Source organism: Euleptes europaea, chromosome 12, assembly GCF_029931775.1.
Source record: "Euleptes europaea isolate rEulEur1 chromosome 12, rEulEur1.hap1, whole genome shotgun sequence".
NCBI lineage: Eukaryota > Metazoa > Chordata > Lepidosauria > Squamata > Sphaerodactylidae > Euleptes > Euleptes europaea.
Window position 1 is genome coordinate 18,895,700 of NC_079323.1, and position 17,870 is coordinate 18,913,569.

General features: G+C 41.8%; 1 protein-coding gene across 1 annotated transcript in view; it reads left to right on the forward strand.

Moving 5' to 3' along the window:
• The first annotated feature begins 6,199 nt into the window (after positions 1 to 6,199).
• ATM (ATM serine/threonine kinase) overlaps positions 6,200 to 17,870 on the forward strand; it is a 57,350-nt gene continuing 45,679 nt past the window's right edge. Inside the window, exons 1-12 of the mRNA XM_056858073.1 lie at positions 6,200 to 6,271; positions 6,352 to 6,464; positions 7,572 to 7,717; positions 8,162 to 8,326; positions 8,707 to 8,872; positions 10,762 to 11,000; positions 11,831 to 11,994; positions 13,885 to 14,054; positions 14,136 to 14,507; positions 15,443 to 15,637; positions 16,142 to 16,237; positions 17,121 to 17,346. Coding sequence (XP_056714051.1) covers positions 6,200 to 6,271; positions 6,352 to 6,464; positions 7,572 to 7,717; positions 8,162 to 8,326; positions 8,707 to 8,872; positions 10,762 to 11,000; positions 11,831 to 11,994; positions 13,885 to 14,054; positions 14,136 to 14,507; positions 15,443 to 15,637; positions 16,142 to 16,237; positions 17,121 to 17,346 — 2,124 coding nt within the window. The remainder of the gene's footprint in view (positions 6,272 to 6,351; positions 6,465 to 7,571; positions 7,718 to 8,161; positions 8,327 to 8,706; positions 8,873 to 10,761; positions 11,001 to 11,830; positions 11,995 to 13,884; positions 14,055 to 14,135; positions 14,508 to 15,442; positions 15,638 to 16,141; positions 16,238 to 17,120; positions 17,347 to 17,870) is intronic.

Sequence of the window (17,870 nt, forward strand, 5' to 3'; positions counted from 1 at the left end):
GAGTTCGTTGGTTCTTGTAGGTTATCCGGGCTGTGCGACCGTGGTCTTGGTATTTTCTTTCCTGACGTTTCGCCAGCAGCTGTGGCAGGCATCTTCCGAGGAGTAACACTGAAGGACAGTGTCTCTCAGTGTCAAGTGTGTAGGAAGAGTAATATATAGTCAGAAAGGGGTTGGGTTTGAGCTAAATCGTTGTCCTGCAAAAAGTATCAAAGTAAAGTATTAGCACACTACCTTTGATACTTTTTGCAGGACAATGATTCAGCTCAAACCCAACCCCTTTCTGACTATATATTACTCTTCCTACACACTTGACACTGAGAGACACTGTCCTTTAGTGTTCCTCCTCGGAAGATGCCTGCCACAGCTGCTGGCGAAACGTCAGGAAATAAGAAAATACCAAGACCACGGCCACACAGCCCAGATAACCTACAAGAACCAGATGGTGATAAGCCTGTCTTATTGTATCAATACCCAATAACAATAAAACAGTAGGAGGTTGAAGATTCAAAGCAGTTCGTTTTATTGGCCGATACACAAAACGCCTGGTGAAAATTGCCCAAAGTGCAGGACAATTCACACACACATCAAAGGATTGCAAGCATGAATATAGACTTTGACAATGGGTGGTTACAGAGGCGTAATACACACGTAAGGACCCAAATGCCCAATACTCGGGACCCCCAAATTAGAATAACCTATTACAGAATTGTTACAGAGAAAGTGATGATCTCATGCTCACTAATAAGCAAGAAGACCCTTCAGTGTCAGGTGCTATTCTGTTTGATCCTAAGTTACTGCAGTTCTTCTTATCTTGGACCCTGGCAACTGCCAAGGCTAACTAAGGGAGTTTTCCTAGCTGGCCCTTATGAGTGGGGAGCCAGCTTATGAAAGCATACTAAGATCGTCTATAGCCGTGTTGGCGAACCTATGGCACGCGTGCCACTTCCGGCACGCGTAGCTCTCTCTGCCGGCACGCGCGGTTCCTCCAAGCCGCTGGCCTTTCCGGCTCTTCCCCTCCCCGGATGGGGGAGGCTGTAGCCCAGGGGTGGGGAACCTCCGACATCACTGGCGGTGGCGGCGAGGCCGAGCCGGGCGGGGGATCCTCCTCCTGCTGCTGTTCACCCCGGGTACGTGGGAGGCGGCCGGGGGGGCCCAGCCCCGTGCACAGGCGAAGGGCGCAGTGGCAGGGCTGGTGGCTGGCGAGCCGCGGGGCAGGAAGTCAGACGGAGGCTCTGGGGTGCCTCCTTCCCCTCCCTCGCTGGCAGCGGGCCCGGCTGGGCAGGGGCAGCTGTCAGCAGGGCAGGACACCGAGCCTCCGCGGGAAGGGAAGGGTCTCCCAGCGCCCATGCGCTGCGGGCTGTTTTGTGCACGCGCCCCCCTTCTCTGCTGCCAGCTGAGGGGTGTGTGTGTGTGTGTGTGAGAGAGAGAGAGAGAAAGAGAGAAGCGGGAAGGCTTTCCTGTCTTTGGCCATTCATGCATGGGATGTTTTGCCTTGGATTTGCCGCTCTGTAGATGCACATTTTCCCCATCCAAATTCTCAGAAATCATCAGTAAGTCCCCATGCAGAGTTTTGAGAATCCGGAGAGTGGCAAATCCAAGGCAAAACCTCCCATGCATAAATGGCCTCTTTCTTTCTCTGTCTCCCTCTGTCCTTTTCTTTCCCTACTTTTCTTTCTCTCCCTCGCTCCATTTCTTTCTCCCTTTCTGTCTCTTTTTCTTTCTTTCTCGCCCTCCCTTCCTTCCCTTTCCCCCTCCCTTCCCTTCCCTTCCCTTCCCTTCCCTTCCCTTCCTTCCTTCCCTCCCTCCCGCCCTCCCTCCAGCGGCTTCTCAGGCGCCCTCTGGGTCTGTGCGGGTGGAGGGGCGTGCAGTCCTATTCCACCTTTGAAGTGCCCACAAGCCATCCTCCAAACACCTTTCCATTTGTCTTGATATGTAGAGAGAAAACACTAAGGAACTAGTTGCCAATCTCCAGGTACTAGCTGGAGATCTCCTGCTATTACAAGTGATCGCCAACCAATAGAGATCAGTTCCCCTGGAAAAAATTGCCACTTTGGCAATTGGACTCTATGGCACTGAAGTCCTTCTCCAAACCCCGCCCTCCTCAGGCGCCACCCCAAAAACCTCCCACTCATGGCGAAGAGGAACTTGGCAACCCTAGCCTCTCCCTCTGGGCCCCCTCTGGGGGTGGTATTCAAGTTAAATTGCCGCATTGGCACTCGGCGATAAATAAGTGGGTTTTCGGTTGCAGTTTGGGCACTCGGTCTCTAAAAGGTTCGCCATCACTGGTCTATAGCTTCTCTAATTAACTTCTAACTAGAGGGTAAAACGTGGCCTCTTTAGGTTTGAGGCCTGCTAACATCTATAGGTGCTTGGTGTGACTTTATAATAGATGCCAACTCTTATATGCTGAGTCTGGCATGTTTATAAGTGCAGATATACTTTATTGAATACAAAGAATATATTTCAAATCAAAGAATACATTTCCCATAGCGTATAATGATTTCAGGCATTTCAGTGGCATTTTGTAGCCCCTTGACTCTGGTATTTCTTGGTCCTTCGTGTTCTCATGTGCGTGTGCATGCACGCGCGCTTGCCTAGTCAGATCCGCCGCATGCATGTGAGGAAGCGGGCTGCAGTCCCAAAAACCTTATGGTACAATAAAAAAAAAGCGTATGCATTTGAGGTGCCGCACGACTCCCTTACCAATTCTTTGCAGCAACAGACTGATGCAAAGTCTACCCCCATCTGGAATGATTGTAGTCACACACAAAGCTGCCTTGTACTGAATCAGACCCTTGGTCCATCAAAGTCAGTATTGTCTACTCTGACCGGCAGCGACTCTCCAGGGCCTCAGGCAGGGATCTTTCACATCACCTACTTGCCTGGTGCCCTGACCTGGATGGCCCAGGCTAGCCTGATCTCGTCAGATCTCAGAAGCTAAGCAGGGTCAGCCCCGGTTAGTATTTGGATGGGAGACCACCAAGGAATACCAGGGTTGCTGTGCAGAGGAAGGCACTGGCAAACCACCTCTGTTAGTCTCTTGCCTTGAAAACCCCATAAGGGGTCGCCATAAGTCGGCTGCGACTTGACGGCACTTTACACACACACTTGCCTGGTCCCTTTAACTGGAGATGCCGGGGATTGAACCTGGGACCTTCTGCGTGCCAAGCAGATGCTCTACCACTGAGCCATGGCCCCTCCCCAGTCCTCCTCCTGTTTCTCTCCTTACATAATGTTTTTCTACTTAGCTAGGGTGCCAAACTGCCTCTGTTCAGAGCCTCCTCCCTGACAGGGTTGGGAAGGTTGGGTCCCACCTGGCGGGGTTGATCTACTAGAACACAGCATTGGTCAGGTTCAGTGCAGAAAATACATTTGGTGGCGGAGGAGACTTGTTACGGAGGGTGACTGTTTGTGTTTATGTACAGTTAAATGGAATTGGCACATCTCAGTTTAAAACACCTGAGAAACTGGGGCTAAAAACAAAGCAGCCTAGAGAAAGCCTGATTTTAAGCAATTCTAATTTTGTTCAATAGGATTTAGCCCCAAATAAGAGTTCATCACTGTGGTTTCACTTCTGCATTTCCCCCTGCTTTATTGAAAGCCCTGCTGTCACTTTCCTCCCCTGTCTCTGCTGTGTTCCTCCACCCCGCAATTGAAATGCAGTGCAATCCTAAAAAAACTTACTTGGGAGTAAGCCCCATTCGTTAGACTTTAGTAGAATTTTGAGTAGAACTGATTAGGATAGCTCTCTTGGTTATTCATTGTACTGTTGTGTGCCATGTAAAGTAGCAGCAATCGAGAAATAAAAAGCAATGGATTATAAATGAATTGATAAATAAAAGCTATTGATTATAATGAAAAGATACTGATCTCTGAGTGCCTTGCTGTTCAGCGACTAACAGCTTAACGAGCAGTATCTGCAATGAAAAATATTATGTTTTAAGATGATAAGTAAGCTTGCATTGTAAAGGTTGCGCTAGTGTCCATTTCATGCTTGCAGTCCATCATTGCTTGATGTTACAGCAAACAGAAAATTAAATGCCAGCCATGCTTGTTGGGACAACTCCTGGCTGTTCTTAGTTGTGTCTGCTGTAACTTCACTATAGGGATTGTGCATAAAAGGAAAAGTTACCCTAAATACTGGTACACAGTTCATCCAAAATGTTGGGATTTTGTGCAGGACTGTGTCAACTGTAGCCTGGCACTGGAACCTGTTTTTGGAGTTCAGTTGTGAAATATTTAAAGAAACAAATGCCGTGGAATATGTGCAAAGCGCATTTCCCCCTCTCGTCAACTAACTGTGCATCACCCATTTGACCCAGCCCAGAGTATAGTTTACAAGTAAGCAGTTTTTAGCCCTGTGGCAAGCTGTGGAAACTAGCCACAGTCTTTGACGCTTTCACTGTCTTTGAGAATTATAATTTACACTTTTATGTTTACTTTGCACATGAAAGGATAATTTTGCGAACGAGTTCATGAAGTTTGGCTTAAAGCTTCTACATACATCTGTGTTAGTCTATTCTTATTTAGCTTTTGGTTTTGTTAACAATATGCAAAAATTTAACCTCAAATTTAAAAAATGTAACTGACAAAGTGTAGATTCTCTGCCTTCTTTTAAAACTTTAGCTTGTATTCATTATATCTAAATATCTTTAAGTCACTCAGATTAAAGGGCAACTTATTAATACCACTAAATGTTGTACTTCTCGGGATTTTAATCCTCTTCCTTAATTTCTGTTGATTAAAACTGAGAGCTGAATAGACATGATAAGTAGGTAAATAGAGACAAAAACTCTCTTTGTACCAATATGATCAATTTACAACTACAAACCAAAGCTAAAAATGGCTAAGAAACCCTCCACTTGAAATACAAGCTTTAAAGTCAGCTTTTGGATGCTAATTTGTATTTTGGCTTTGGTCATGGAAGTAAATAGCTACATACATTCTTGGGTGAAGATAAAGGAAACATTTTTGCATCAGCAGGGCTGTTTTGAAGCACCCTCAATGTCCTTACTCAAAATGTACTTTTCAGGATCAAGCTCTGGATTTGCCTGTGATATCACCAAGAAGGCTGCCATCTCCAATTTCCAGAACAGTTTTTTGTACTTAAAACACAACTATTTTCTAATTAATTTCTTCTAATTAAACTCAACTTTTTCTGATTGATAATTAACAAATTTACAGATGAGTGAATATTGTATGAGCAGGTGCTGCGTATACATACTTCCTGAAACAAGTAAAGATAGGCAGGTCTGACAGATGAATCAGCACTCAGCTTGCAGTGTTTGAAATTTAAGTTTTGAGGCTGGGTCCCTCTTTTTTGAAAACAAAGAAGCAATAAAAAATGTAAGGCCAGAAATGTAGAAATTTTTAAAAAGTAATTGAAAACTGACAAAATACCAATACTGAAACATTTATCATAAACTAAGTATCACTATTTATGAAGTATCACATAAATACTGACAAGTCTAAAGAAGCTGGGTCCTCATCATAACGGAAAAAGTGTGAGCTTTCCGTTTTATATTATGTCTGTCTACAGTCTAGGATTAGGGCTGTTATTGAGGGTCTGATCCTATGGATTCTTTTACTAATTACGTAGCTGTGACAACTCAATGGAACGTCTGCGTACAGAAGTAGCAGCCTGAATTGAACCATCTGTGCACATAGTTTTCCTGCATTCATCTTGGTTCCTGCAGCCCCTGCTGACCCTGGCTGGAAAATCATTTCTGTGGTCCATCATTTCTGTGGTTGTGAGGTCCGTGCATGAAAATAGATAGCTGGAGAGGGCTGGAGAGAGGGGAAAAGAGAAGAAATGGCTCCTCCTCAGTTTTCTGCAGTTCTGCTGAGGGGAGGGGCAATTTGATTACCTTTCATGCTTAATTCCTATCCCTCAGCACACATGACTTCCTCAAAATGGGTTTTTCTGCAAGTTGGAAAGGACTGCAAGAAAACTCAGTGTGCCTTTTGTGTATGGATAGTATACAAGCCAGTGCACTGCTGAATGCCACATAAGAAAGTGGTGGTAAACAGGGTCAGACTGTCTTGTGGATACCTAGAAGCATCTGCTTGACCCCTGTTGAGAATGCTAGGTTAGATTGACCTTGGTCTGATCCAGCCAGGCAGTTATTATGTTCTGACATAAAATGTGACTGCATTTCTATTCTTAGGTCCAAGTTGCATATGCATCCACAACTGAGCCATGAGCCTTGCACTCCATGAACTGCTGCTTTGCTGCCGTCAACTTGAAAATGACAAAGCTACTGAGCGAAAGGTACGTTTAACCCTATCCCCCTTTTAATGCACGGCAGTGAAATAACGCTAATTATGTTTCCCCCTTTGCTATGCTTTTAGAAAGAAATTGAAAAGTTCAAGCACCTCATCTGTGATCCTGAAACCATTCGGCAGCTAGACAGTAATTCTGATTCCAGAGATGCAAAACAGATGAACTGGGATGCTACGTTCAGGTAGAATATTTGTCCTGTGCAGTGCAGTATTTATCCTGTTAGATGATGGGCTGCCAAAATAAACTGTCGTTTCAGAATTGACATTCAACTGAAAGGTTATTCAGGACCCCAAGAAGCGTTAGGGGATCTATGGGTATTTGTATACAGGTCATGGGTGCATGTACATGGATGAGGGAAGCTTTATCTACTCTGTTGCTTTCTGCACTTCTAGCCCAGTTCCAATTTTGGAAGTGAGGTGAAAGAAAAGTGCTAAAAGCAGTAAAGCATTATGAGGTAAGGCTGGTGAAGGCTTAGGAGCTACTTTCCCTCACCTGTATAATCTGTTTAAAATATATGGAGAGAGCCCTTCCTCTTCCCTGTTTCAAATGTGAACATTTGCAAAGATATACATGAATCCCCAGTCGCAAATTTTGTCTGAAAAAAGCTTGGAAATGTAATGTCTGTGTAGCTGGAATAATACTTAGCATTTATGTAGGCTGTTTGACATACATAATCCATACACAAGCTCGGTGAGGATATCCCCCCACCCGTATTGTAGACGGGAGGCAGACAGTGAGCGCTTGCAGCTTACCTAAGTTCCTGGTAATAGTTTACTGTGTGTTTGTGACAGATATGAGGTCTGGGACTGGAGCTTCCTACTTCACAGCTCATTTTCTAAGCTACTAGCTCTTTGGGGTTGGGTTACCAGAAAGGAAGCATTCCAAAACGATGTAAGAATATCTCATTATTGCAGCCTTGCAAATAGCGATCCAGAGAGGCCTGGTTCTTCTGACTGTTTCTCCTGTATCTCCTCCTCTGGCTGTTGCTTCTCCCCCTTGCTGAGTGACAGTAATGATCCCAGCAATCCTATATCTGCCCTGTTCTTTTCCAGCTTGAGAAATGTAGCGCAGGGCTTTCTTGGCACACTCTGCTACTTGCCCAGGGACAGTTGCTACTTGGCATTCCTAAGTGGCAAAGGTTGGGGCTGTTTTTATTTTTATGTGACTATGGAGGGTGGCAGTATCCTATGTGAGATTGCACCATACCTTGGTGATCTGAAAGATGACTGTTCTTATTATTTGATTAACTCGTGTGCTTATGGAGGGCATTTAAATTTTGTCTTTGAAGGTTTCTGCAGAAATATATTCAGAAAGAAACAGAGAGCGTCAGATTAGCGAAGCCCAATGTCTCTGCCTCCACACAAGCAGCAAGACAGAAAAAGATGCACGAACTCAGCAGTCTGACCAAATATTTCATCCGATGTGCCAACAAAAGTTAGTGGTGTTCATATAAATATCATTAGGAATGTTGAGATTCAGTTCATGGTGTAGTGGTTATGAGCGGTGGACTCTAATGTGGAGAACCGGGTTTGATTCTCCACTCCTCCACATGAGTGGCAGATGCTAACCTGGTGAACTGGGTTGGTTTCCCCACTCCTCCACCTGAAACCTGCTGGGTGACCTTGGGCTAGTCACAGTTCTCTTCAAGCTCTCTCAGCCTCACCTACCTTACAAGGTGTCTGTTGTGTGGAGGGAAAGGGAAGGTGATTGTAAACTGGTTTGATTCTTCCTTAAGTGGTAGAGAAAGTTGGCACTCTTCTCCTCCTCCACTGTATCGCTTTTTCTTAAGTATCAATTTTCTAATAATGACATATATCCTACCACTCCATTTCGCAGAGTTAAGAGCCTTTCTCATGTTTATATTCTGCTTTTGCACAGGAGCACCCAGGTTGAAATGTCAAGAGCTTCTGAGTTATGTGATGTGCACAGTGAGCAATCCATCAAGTTGTGCTGTTTATGGAACTGACTGTAGTAGCATATTGCTAAAGGATATTCTTGCAGTGAGGAAATACTGGTGTGAGATATCTTCACAACAGTGGTCAGGTTAGTAGGTGTCATCCTTTCTCATTAAGGCCGCCATGCTATGTACATCTCCTGGGGAGTTAACCCCAAGAGTAAATTTTGGAGTAAAGATGCACAGGATCAAGCTAAAAGTAAGTTTACAAATGCCTAATGTATTTTCCTTGGATAGATAATATATTGCAGTGTCTCACTCATTTATCAATAATGCAGTATCTGTTCTTGATTTGTTCTTGTGTCCTAGAATATCATAGCTGTTCAGCTTTTCTGACAGTTTGATCATTTTGCAACCAGGAGCTAGTTTTGAAAACCTTTTAGGAATAAAAAGGAGAAAGAATGTAACGGTTCAGAGTGGGTAAAACATCTGAGGTATCGAATAATTTGAATTTGGTTTCCTGCTCTAGATCTTCAGAACCTGTACTGCAAATTGTTTCTCAAGTCGTCCAGAGACATTAACAAAGTTTTGGTGGCTAGAATAATTTACACACTGACCAGAGGACTGTGCTTCCAAACTGATGGGTTAAATTCTGATCTTTTTAACTTCTTTTCAAAAGCTATGCAGTCTGCGAGGTAAATTTTATCTTGCTTTATCTCTTGAATTAGAGCTTAAGATACAGTTTTTTAAGCTCTCAAGTTTCCCTGTTAATTGCTTTTGTGTTTATTTAAACACACTGAAATAATTTAAATATTTTCCGTATGTTGCTCTGAAGTGTTAAAATATTTGAATTGCTTGTAAGTATGCAAAAACCTTTAAAGAATAAAATAGGTATGTCAGAACCTATTTTCTTGTTTTCCTGATTAAAAGTTGCTCGTAGCTGGTTTTTGTTCTCATTCTGAACACCTGCATCTCGTATCATCTCATATCATTATAGTTTTTAGTTGTTTTTTTCTCAGTTGTACTGTCAGTTCTGTAGCTTCTCTACTGGACAGGTGATATCATTTTTGCCCTGTATAATCCTTCCCAGATTGCTCGGTTGAAAAACATAAAGACTCCTTGCTTCATGTGTTTTCCAGAGGTTGTAGCCTGCTAACAGCACTTTTTTCTGACACCTTAGGCTCTTTTGCCAACGAGAGGCTCTTTGTGTGTCTGCAAAGTGGTATTGTTAGGGGAACTCGCTGCAGGATCCAACTCCTGGTCTCTGAGGAAGAGGAGTTGTAATTCCAGTAATAACATAAGAACCGCAGGGGTTTTTTAAAAATAATTTTTTATTGATTTTCAAAATATAAACTTATCAACAATTTAACAATGAAGGAATAAATCTTGGACATAAAAATGTCCATATGTTGTTATAAATGTAATTTAATGAATATATATACTGACTTCCCCACCACCTCCGTCTACCTCAAAATAAAATGGTATAATCTATCGTTTATAGTTCTGATCCTAATATTATTCCAAATATCCAATTTACCCTTAGCTCTTATTCATTATATCCATTTTACTTTTCGATCAATTATAAAGATAATACATTATGGATCAGATTAAGAAATAACTTTCCATTTTCCCAAAGTGTAATTCTTGTTCACAATAATTCCTTCAAGCCTCCCATTCTCCCAAGAATTGTTCATTATCTTTTTGGTTTATTGTAGCAGTTAATTTCGCCATCTCCACCAGTTCTAGCATTTTTATTATCCAATCTTTTTTCTCTGGAACGTCCGTCACTTTCCATTTGGCTGCTTAAAGCAATCTTGCTGCCATGGTGGCATAAATAAGAAATGTTCTTTGAGTCAAAATGTCATTCGGAATCATACTAAGTAACATCATCTCTGCTGTTTTGGGTATATTTTTCTGAATAATCAGTCTTATCTCATTATATATCATGTCCCAAAAGTTTTTCGCCTTATCACATGTCCACCACATGTGGTAAAATGAACCAACTTCTTTATTACATTTCCAACATTTCGGTGACATCACCTTATACATCTTCACCATCGACATAAGAACTGCAGTTGTTTTGGGTTTTTCCTAAAATATATATTCCATGTTCTCCTCATCTTGCTTAGAGTTATACCAACATTCCTAGTACAGTAGTTAAGGTTTGCAAACGTTTCTTCTTAAGCCAGCCTTCTCCCTCTAGGCAATTAATCAGTTTATGAATAATGCTTTCTATAACACTTGCAAAATTTAATCACGCTTTTAGTGAGTTCCTCAGTCTCAACATACTGGCTGCTTCCACATGTATGTAAATAAAATCAACTGCATGGCTAGCTGTTCAGATATCCGAAATGATTACTTGTCAGTGACCATGTCCCATGACCCTCCTTTTTTCTAAAGCCTTTCTGTAAACTTTATCTCCCATATTGCAACAGGAAGCGCTGGATAGTGATCTGCAACCCTATATTGTTTTGGTGATAATTTCTAAATGATTCAGCTCCCAACATCTTGTCCTAGTTGATCATAGAGCTTTATTTCAACTAGCTAGTTAAGAGTGATACAAACTGCCTTATTTATTTTGTAGGCAAGAAAGAAACCCTGCAGGCCTGGAACACATTATTGAAGCAATGAACATATTTTTGGGTATATGTGCAGTAAACTACCGAATGCGGGTTTGTAAGCTAGGGGAGGAAATTCTTCCAACAGTCCTTTATATATGGGCTCAGCATAAACCAAATGATTCCTTGAAAGAGCAAATCATACAACTAGTTCAGCTGCAGGTTCGTGTTCACCATCCAAATGGAACTAAAACTCAGGAAAAAGGTATGCATACCATCTTACATGACCGTATGTGACAGGGAATCTCTGTACAAATATCTGGCTTCCTCATGATCTGACTTCGGGTTGCTTAAGCTGAAGGTGTTGGAAATTTTCAGGACTTCGTAGGTCTCTTTTTATATGGTTGCTATAGCTTAATTTTTCTACTTATTGTCAGAGTGTTTAAATACTTGTTTGCTTTAAATTCTAATCAAATAATTAGTTTAGACAAGTGGGAGACCCTCATGACTTCCCCCTACCTGGCTCTCTGTGCCACCCACTTGCTGGTCAGCTCACCTGCATGAAACACTGCCACCTCCACTTGCGTGGCTTATAGGGGGGCTCCCTCAGCCCACAGCTCTGGCACTACCTATCTAGCATGTGGCAGGTGGCTTCTGTTTTTCCCAGCTGGTAGAGGTGGGGTGGCTCCAACTACTACCTCCCCACAGCACCTCCTACCTGGATCAGGTGGTGGCTTCCCGCCCCTATTGTTCACTTAAAATGGCAGTTGAGGTCTTGCAACATGGCATCGCAAGATCTTGGTATTTCCACTTGTAATTTACGGTAAATTTTTGTTTTCTTTTACTTTTTTGGATTTTTGTGCAAACCTGGGAGCTGACTCAGCTTTGTACAAACATCCCCCTACTCTGTAACTGACCTCAGTGTGCAGATTTCACAATCTACACACTGAGGTCCCAGTTCAGAATTACCCAGTTCATGGTATACATACATCGATAATTGCTGGTAAACCCCTGTAATCTTGAACAGGCCATTTGTTGTGTAGGTGATATGTCATGTTAGATGAAAACTAAATTGTTTTATTTTTGCGTAAACAGGACTTTGTGACTCAGCAAAATGGCAAAGTATTTTGTACAACCTGTATGATCTGTTAGTTAATGAGATAAGTCTCATAGGCAGCAGAGGAAAGTATTCTTCAGGCTCTCGCAATATTGCTGTGAAGGAAAACCTGGTTGACTTAATGGCTGATATTTGTCATCAGGTAAACTTGTTACCTCTTTCATATATTGTTCATGTAGAGGCCAAGATTCTTCTCTTTATGGGCATGGTGGAGTGATGCCCATAGACTATAATAACTGTGTGCAGGCTAAAGCACCCAGTCGAGGCCGTTCTAGAATTGAGAAGTGTGTGTTCTTTTCCAATGTTCCCATCCAGTCTATCCACTCAATCAAAAAATGGAGTTCAGAATTCATGTTTCTTAAATGAGCAGAAGGGGAAGGGCTAGTCATCAGTATGTTAGGTGCACTCGGTTATCTTGTCTTAATACCAGCTTGTGCATTGACTGCATGCATGTAGGTGTGGGGGAACTTGGGGGTTTTATGTCCTACTAGAGATGTGCCCGCTTGCCAACCGTGTAGCTCACCGCACTTGCAATATTTAATGGTCGTTTGAATACTGAATGAGCAGTTCTGCCTCTTGCCAAAAGAGCTGCAGCAATACTGTATGAAGCACTACTAAGAGCAATCATCCTTTTTTGCAAGTTGTGGTCAAAATAAGATTGGTAACAAACATCATACCCTGCCTTTGTTCCCAATGGGGACCCAAAATGGCTTACATTGTTATCCTTCGTTTTATCTTCACAGTAACCCTGTGAGGTAGGTCTGGCTGAAAGTGTGGGACTGGCCAAAAGTAACTCAGCAACATTTAGAGAGCAGAATTCAAACCTGGATCTCTTTGACCCCAGTCTGACATTCTAACCACTACACTGGCTCTGGATTCTTAACCCACTTTTCAAGAAAGGAGGGGATATTTTCCACCCTCCCTGTCTGTGAAGCTTTTTTCACCAATACGGACCCAAAACAGCTCACATTGTCCTCCTGTCCTCCATTTTATCCTCAGAACAGCAACCATGTGAGTTACATTAGTCTGGGAGGTGTGAGTGGCCAAAGGTCAGCCAGCAAGCTTCTGAGGCAGAGTGGGGATCTGAATCTGGGTGCTCCTGATCCTAGTCAAGTACTCTATCCATTACACCGGACAGCCTGTGATAATTCAGAGAAGTTGTTGACCTCCATTGTTTTGTCACAGAGGGAATATTTTTCACCCTTGCTCTCTGCGCTGTTTGCCTATTCCTGGCTTCTTGTGAGTAAACAGCAAAGGGTTTGTCATGATAACTAAGGGTTTGTCACAATAATCGTGGGCCAGGATGGCCAATATTCAAATCTCTAGCTTTATTTTCTAATGAGTTTTGCCTGCTAGAGACAGTTCATAGAATCATAGAGTTGGAAGGGACCACCAGGGTCATCTAGTCCAACCCTTTTGCCCAATGCAGGAAATTCACAACTACCTCCCCCCCCCCACACCCCCAGTGACCCCTACTCCATGCCCAGAAGATGCCCAAGATGCCCTCCTCTCATCATCTGCTTAAGGTCATAGAATTATAGCTTCCAATGCAAAAAGTGGGGGTCAGGGGGTGGCCTGGAGAATATAAGGGCCAGAATGTTCTGATTCTTTTCATGTTTGGCACTGCAACTCCCACAATCATCCTGAAGCTGGTGGCCACTTTTGAAACCCCTATCTTCATTTATTGATGAGTTATATGTGCCATGGAGGGACATCCTTTTGTTACTATAGACATGGGTATCCCTCTGTGCCCCCCAAAATGGGTCTGTGTGTGGGAGGTATATAACTGATTTATCATTTTCTGTAACTGCTGTGTAAATCTTTGGGTTCTTTTATGCGTTTTGTATGCTTAAGTTCTGAAGAAGATTAATTCATGTGAAATTTTGGGGATGGGCCAAGCTAGTTTTGATATCAGCAGCCGTTTCTTGAGCCTCCCATTACACCAATTGGGCCTCAGTACTTTTAGTGCATTTATATTTTAGTATAAAAGTATGTTAATTATATTTATTACCTTTCTATTTGTTTGCTCCAGGTCTTTACTGAAGATACCAAAGTCCTGGAGATAACTCAGTCATATGCCATTACCCAGAGAGAGTGTGGCGATGGAGAAGGACCTTCCAAACGCAGGAGAATTGAATTGGGTTGGGAAGTGATTCGGGACAATCTGCAAAAATCACAGAATGATTTTGATGTCATACCTTGGTAAAAATTAGCTTATTCTAGTTTTCCGCTTTAAAGTGCTAATTTTATCCAGTTCTAACTGATTTTTTGCATGTTTTCAAGGTTGCAGATCACCATCCGATTAGTATCAAAGTGTCCTATGAGTCTTTCTCTTCATGAGCTGCCTCACTTACTCAACATACTGTATCAATTACTACCTCAGCAGCGTCGGGGGAAACGCTCACCTTACGTGTTAAAGTGCCTTAAAGAAGTTGCTTTGTGTCAGAGCCAAAAATTAGATCTGAAAACCACACAGAAGATAGAGCTGCAGCGAATGTGGTCAAAAATTTGGTCTCTTGTTGTTCGTAGTCTAAATTTTCAGCAAACAGAAATGGAAAGTTTTGGGTTACTTGGAGTCATAATTCAAGAACGCTTAGTAACAATGGACAGAGAAATTTGGAAGATATTTTCTGGAGCTGCATGTAAGCCCTCAAGGTAAAGTGGGAATTTTTTTTATATGCATTTTCATGGTCCAGTTAGTGCTGGCTTTGAAGATTTGTGCTTTTTTGCATGTGTTGTCATCATTATCTTCTGTAATGAATATGAGCACATTTGTCTGTTGGAATCTTGGATAATTCAGGTTCCAGGATGTTCTGTAACCTAATTACGTAAATTCAACTATACTGCATATGAGGTGCAAAAATATAAATATTTTTGATAAGATTATTTTTTAGGCATTTACAAGTCAACCACCTGTAATATTTAAACCTGCGTTTGATAAGAACAAATAGTGTTTTTTTTCCTCCCAAAGGCACTTTTCATTAATGGAATGATCATACAATTTCTAAAAGAATAATTCCCTTGCAACTTTAAAGTGTAGTATTAGGGATATAATTTGTGGTATCATAATGTGTAGTATCATAATGTGTAGTATCATAATGTGTGGTATCTTGCACATAAAAATACCACATTAGTAACACTTCTAATCTCTGAATTATGGGTAAGAGAAGGATGTAGAATCATGTAGTTCTTTTTGTAGTCTCTCCCCTATCAGGCAGAAATACCCATGCCCGCCCTTCTTCCATTGGATTTAACCATGGTTAAAGGATATATCTACAATGTTTATAACCATGGTTAATAACAACCGAGTTGTGAAATCCCATTTCAGACTCATGTTAGAATGGCAATCCTGGTTAGTATAGCCATAGAAGGTTGGAACTGACATTATCCTTTTGAAAGGGCAGGATGACACCCTGATCTCTGAACCATGGTTGAGAGTTTGACAGAGTCATCCTAAGAACACTTTCCTAGAAGTAAGCCTCATTGAACACAGCTGAGTTGACTTCCTTAGGATTAGTTTCTCATAGGTATGACATAGCACACAAACTGTTAAATTCAGATGATAATCTTGTGGGAATGATCTTTTATAGTTCTGCTGCTCATTGCTTGGTGTTAGCAATGACAACTTTGGGAGTGCCAGAAACTTTGAACATGGGGATGGCACAGAATTATTGGGAAGGAAATGCCGGCTATACATTGAAAGAAACAATAATGAAATGGCTTCTGTTCTGCCATCTGGAAGAAGACATGGAAGATAGTATGAAGCTGCCTCCTATTTTCGGCAGGTAAATAACTTGAGAAAAATAATCCTGCATGGTAAAATTTCTCTGATAGGCTTTATGGGGAGGGGCCATGGCTCAGTGGTAGAGCATCTGCTTGGCATGCAGAAGGCCCCAGGTTCAATCCCCAGCATCTCCAGTTATAGGACTAGGCAAGAAGGTGATGTGAAAAACCTCTGCCTGAGACCCTGGAGAGCCACTGCCGGTCTGAGTAGACGGTACTGACTTTGATGGACCAAGGGTCTGATTAAGTATAAGGCAGCTTCATGTGTTCATTTTTATTTTAGCTGTTATTTTAACCGCTTGATTTTATATATAGATAACATGGTGTTACTCCCTGAGAAAACTAGATGTACAGTGAGGAAGCAGGGCTGAATGTGTATCTGCAGCCATGAAAAATTATGTGCTCACGACTTTAAACATATTTAGAATTGTGATTTTTAGAGGGGGATTCAAGGGATTACATTACAGGACTTCTGCTTCAACTTACTTTTCCAAAATTCCTTACAGTGACTTTCCTAATCTGGTGTTGCAGAAAATCCTTGTAAGCCTGACAATGAAGAATTGTAGAGCTGCACTAGAATTTTTCCACAAAGCTTCAGAATGGTATGTTTCAAAAATCAGCACGCGTGGTTCTGGAACTTAGAGGCAATATTTTTCAACTTAAAGGTTAGAAGTCTGGATACCATCTGGCTTAGGAAACTAGCGACTTCTGAAAAGTTCTATGCAATCCAAAGGGCGAGGATCCAAAAAACCATTTAATTAACGCTGCACCCAAGAAATATTTTTGACAGCCTTGCTCAGGTCTTGCAAATTGAGGGCTGTGGCTTCCTTTATTGAGTCAATCCATCTCTTGTTGGGTCTTCCCAACATATATAATAGAATAACAAAATTTGGGATATATCACCAACTGAGGTGCTGACAACGCTTTCCTGAACAAAATTACACCCGTCTAAGCTCATGGATGTCTATGGGTATAAAAGGCTGTAACTCTGCTTAGGATTGCGCTGTGGCTCACCAAAAAGCATAGCAGCAGGGCACCAAAAATTCCGTCGATTCCCTTTGAAAACTCTCTGGACTAAAAACTTACCACCAAGGTTGTTGTTATTGTCAGAACACTGTTGTTATTGTCAGAAAAAAATATTAACCACTGGATTTGTGTGGGTATTTTAATTTGAAAAAAATGCAGAAATCTTTATCGACACCTCCCTCCCCGAATCTTTCAAAAAGGAATTCATTTTACAGCACAGAGGTCTGCTATTGAACAACAACAACAACAACAAAAACCCATTGAAAGGACAACAGGCATGGTCAGGCTTAAAAGAAGCTTTTTAGATCCACCCATAATTTCTGCATAAAGACATTAAAAAAATATTGAACAGGAATATTATTTTCCTTTGAACGAGTGTGTGTATGTGAATTTTATTCGGTCTTTGGCAACGATTATTGTAGTAAAATATCACAGATAATCTTTCTCTTTTTTTTAAAGTGTGCAACATTCACAAAAGAAAGAAGAAGCCAGCCTCTCAGAAACAGAACCACATTTCATGCAAACAACTTTTGATGAAATTGTTTTCTTCACAAATACAACTGATAGGACATCCGCAAACAAAGTGCCTGGTTCCAGACTGATTGCCAGTCAGAAACTGAGAGATGCCCTGGAGCACGATCTTTTACTGATGTCAGAACAGCTTCTTAATAACATCTCCCTTGATGTAAGTTTTTTAAAAAATTGAAGTCTATATTGTTCATTTTTATTTACAAGGTGATTCAGACGTTTCCGGTGGGTTGCTGTGTTAGTCTGCAGTAGTAGTAGTAGTAGTACAAAATTTAAGCCCAGTAGCACTTAAAGGCAAACAGAAATTCCCAGACTATAAACTTTTGTGAACCAAACCTGACTTTGTCAGATACAAAAATTTTTTTCTCATGAATAATGGTCAGCAGCTGTCAAGATTTTTACAGCATAGCAAATTGCAAAATGAGTGCACCGCGTCTAGCAACTGTATCTAAAATTCATGAAATTATCCTGAAGTGTAGAGCAGTGGTTCTCAACCTTTTTCCGACCATTGCCCCCTTCTGACCTTGTTTCCTTCCTGTGGCCCCCCTGTCCTACTGGTAGAAAGGTATCTGAAGAAGTGAGATGTGGCTCACGAAAGCTCATACCCTACCAGAAAATATTTTTGTTAGTCTTTAAGGTGCTACTGGACTCTTGCCCTTTTTGACTACTGCAAACAGACTA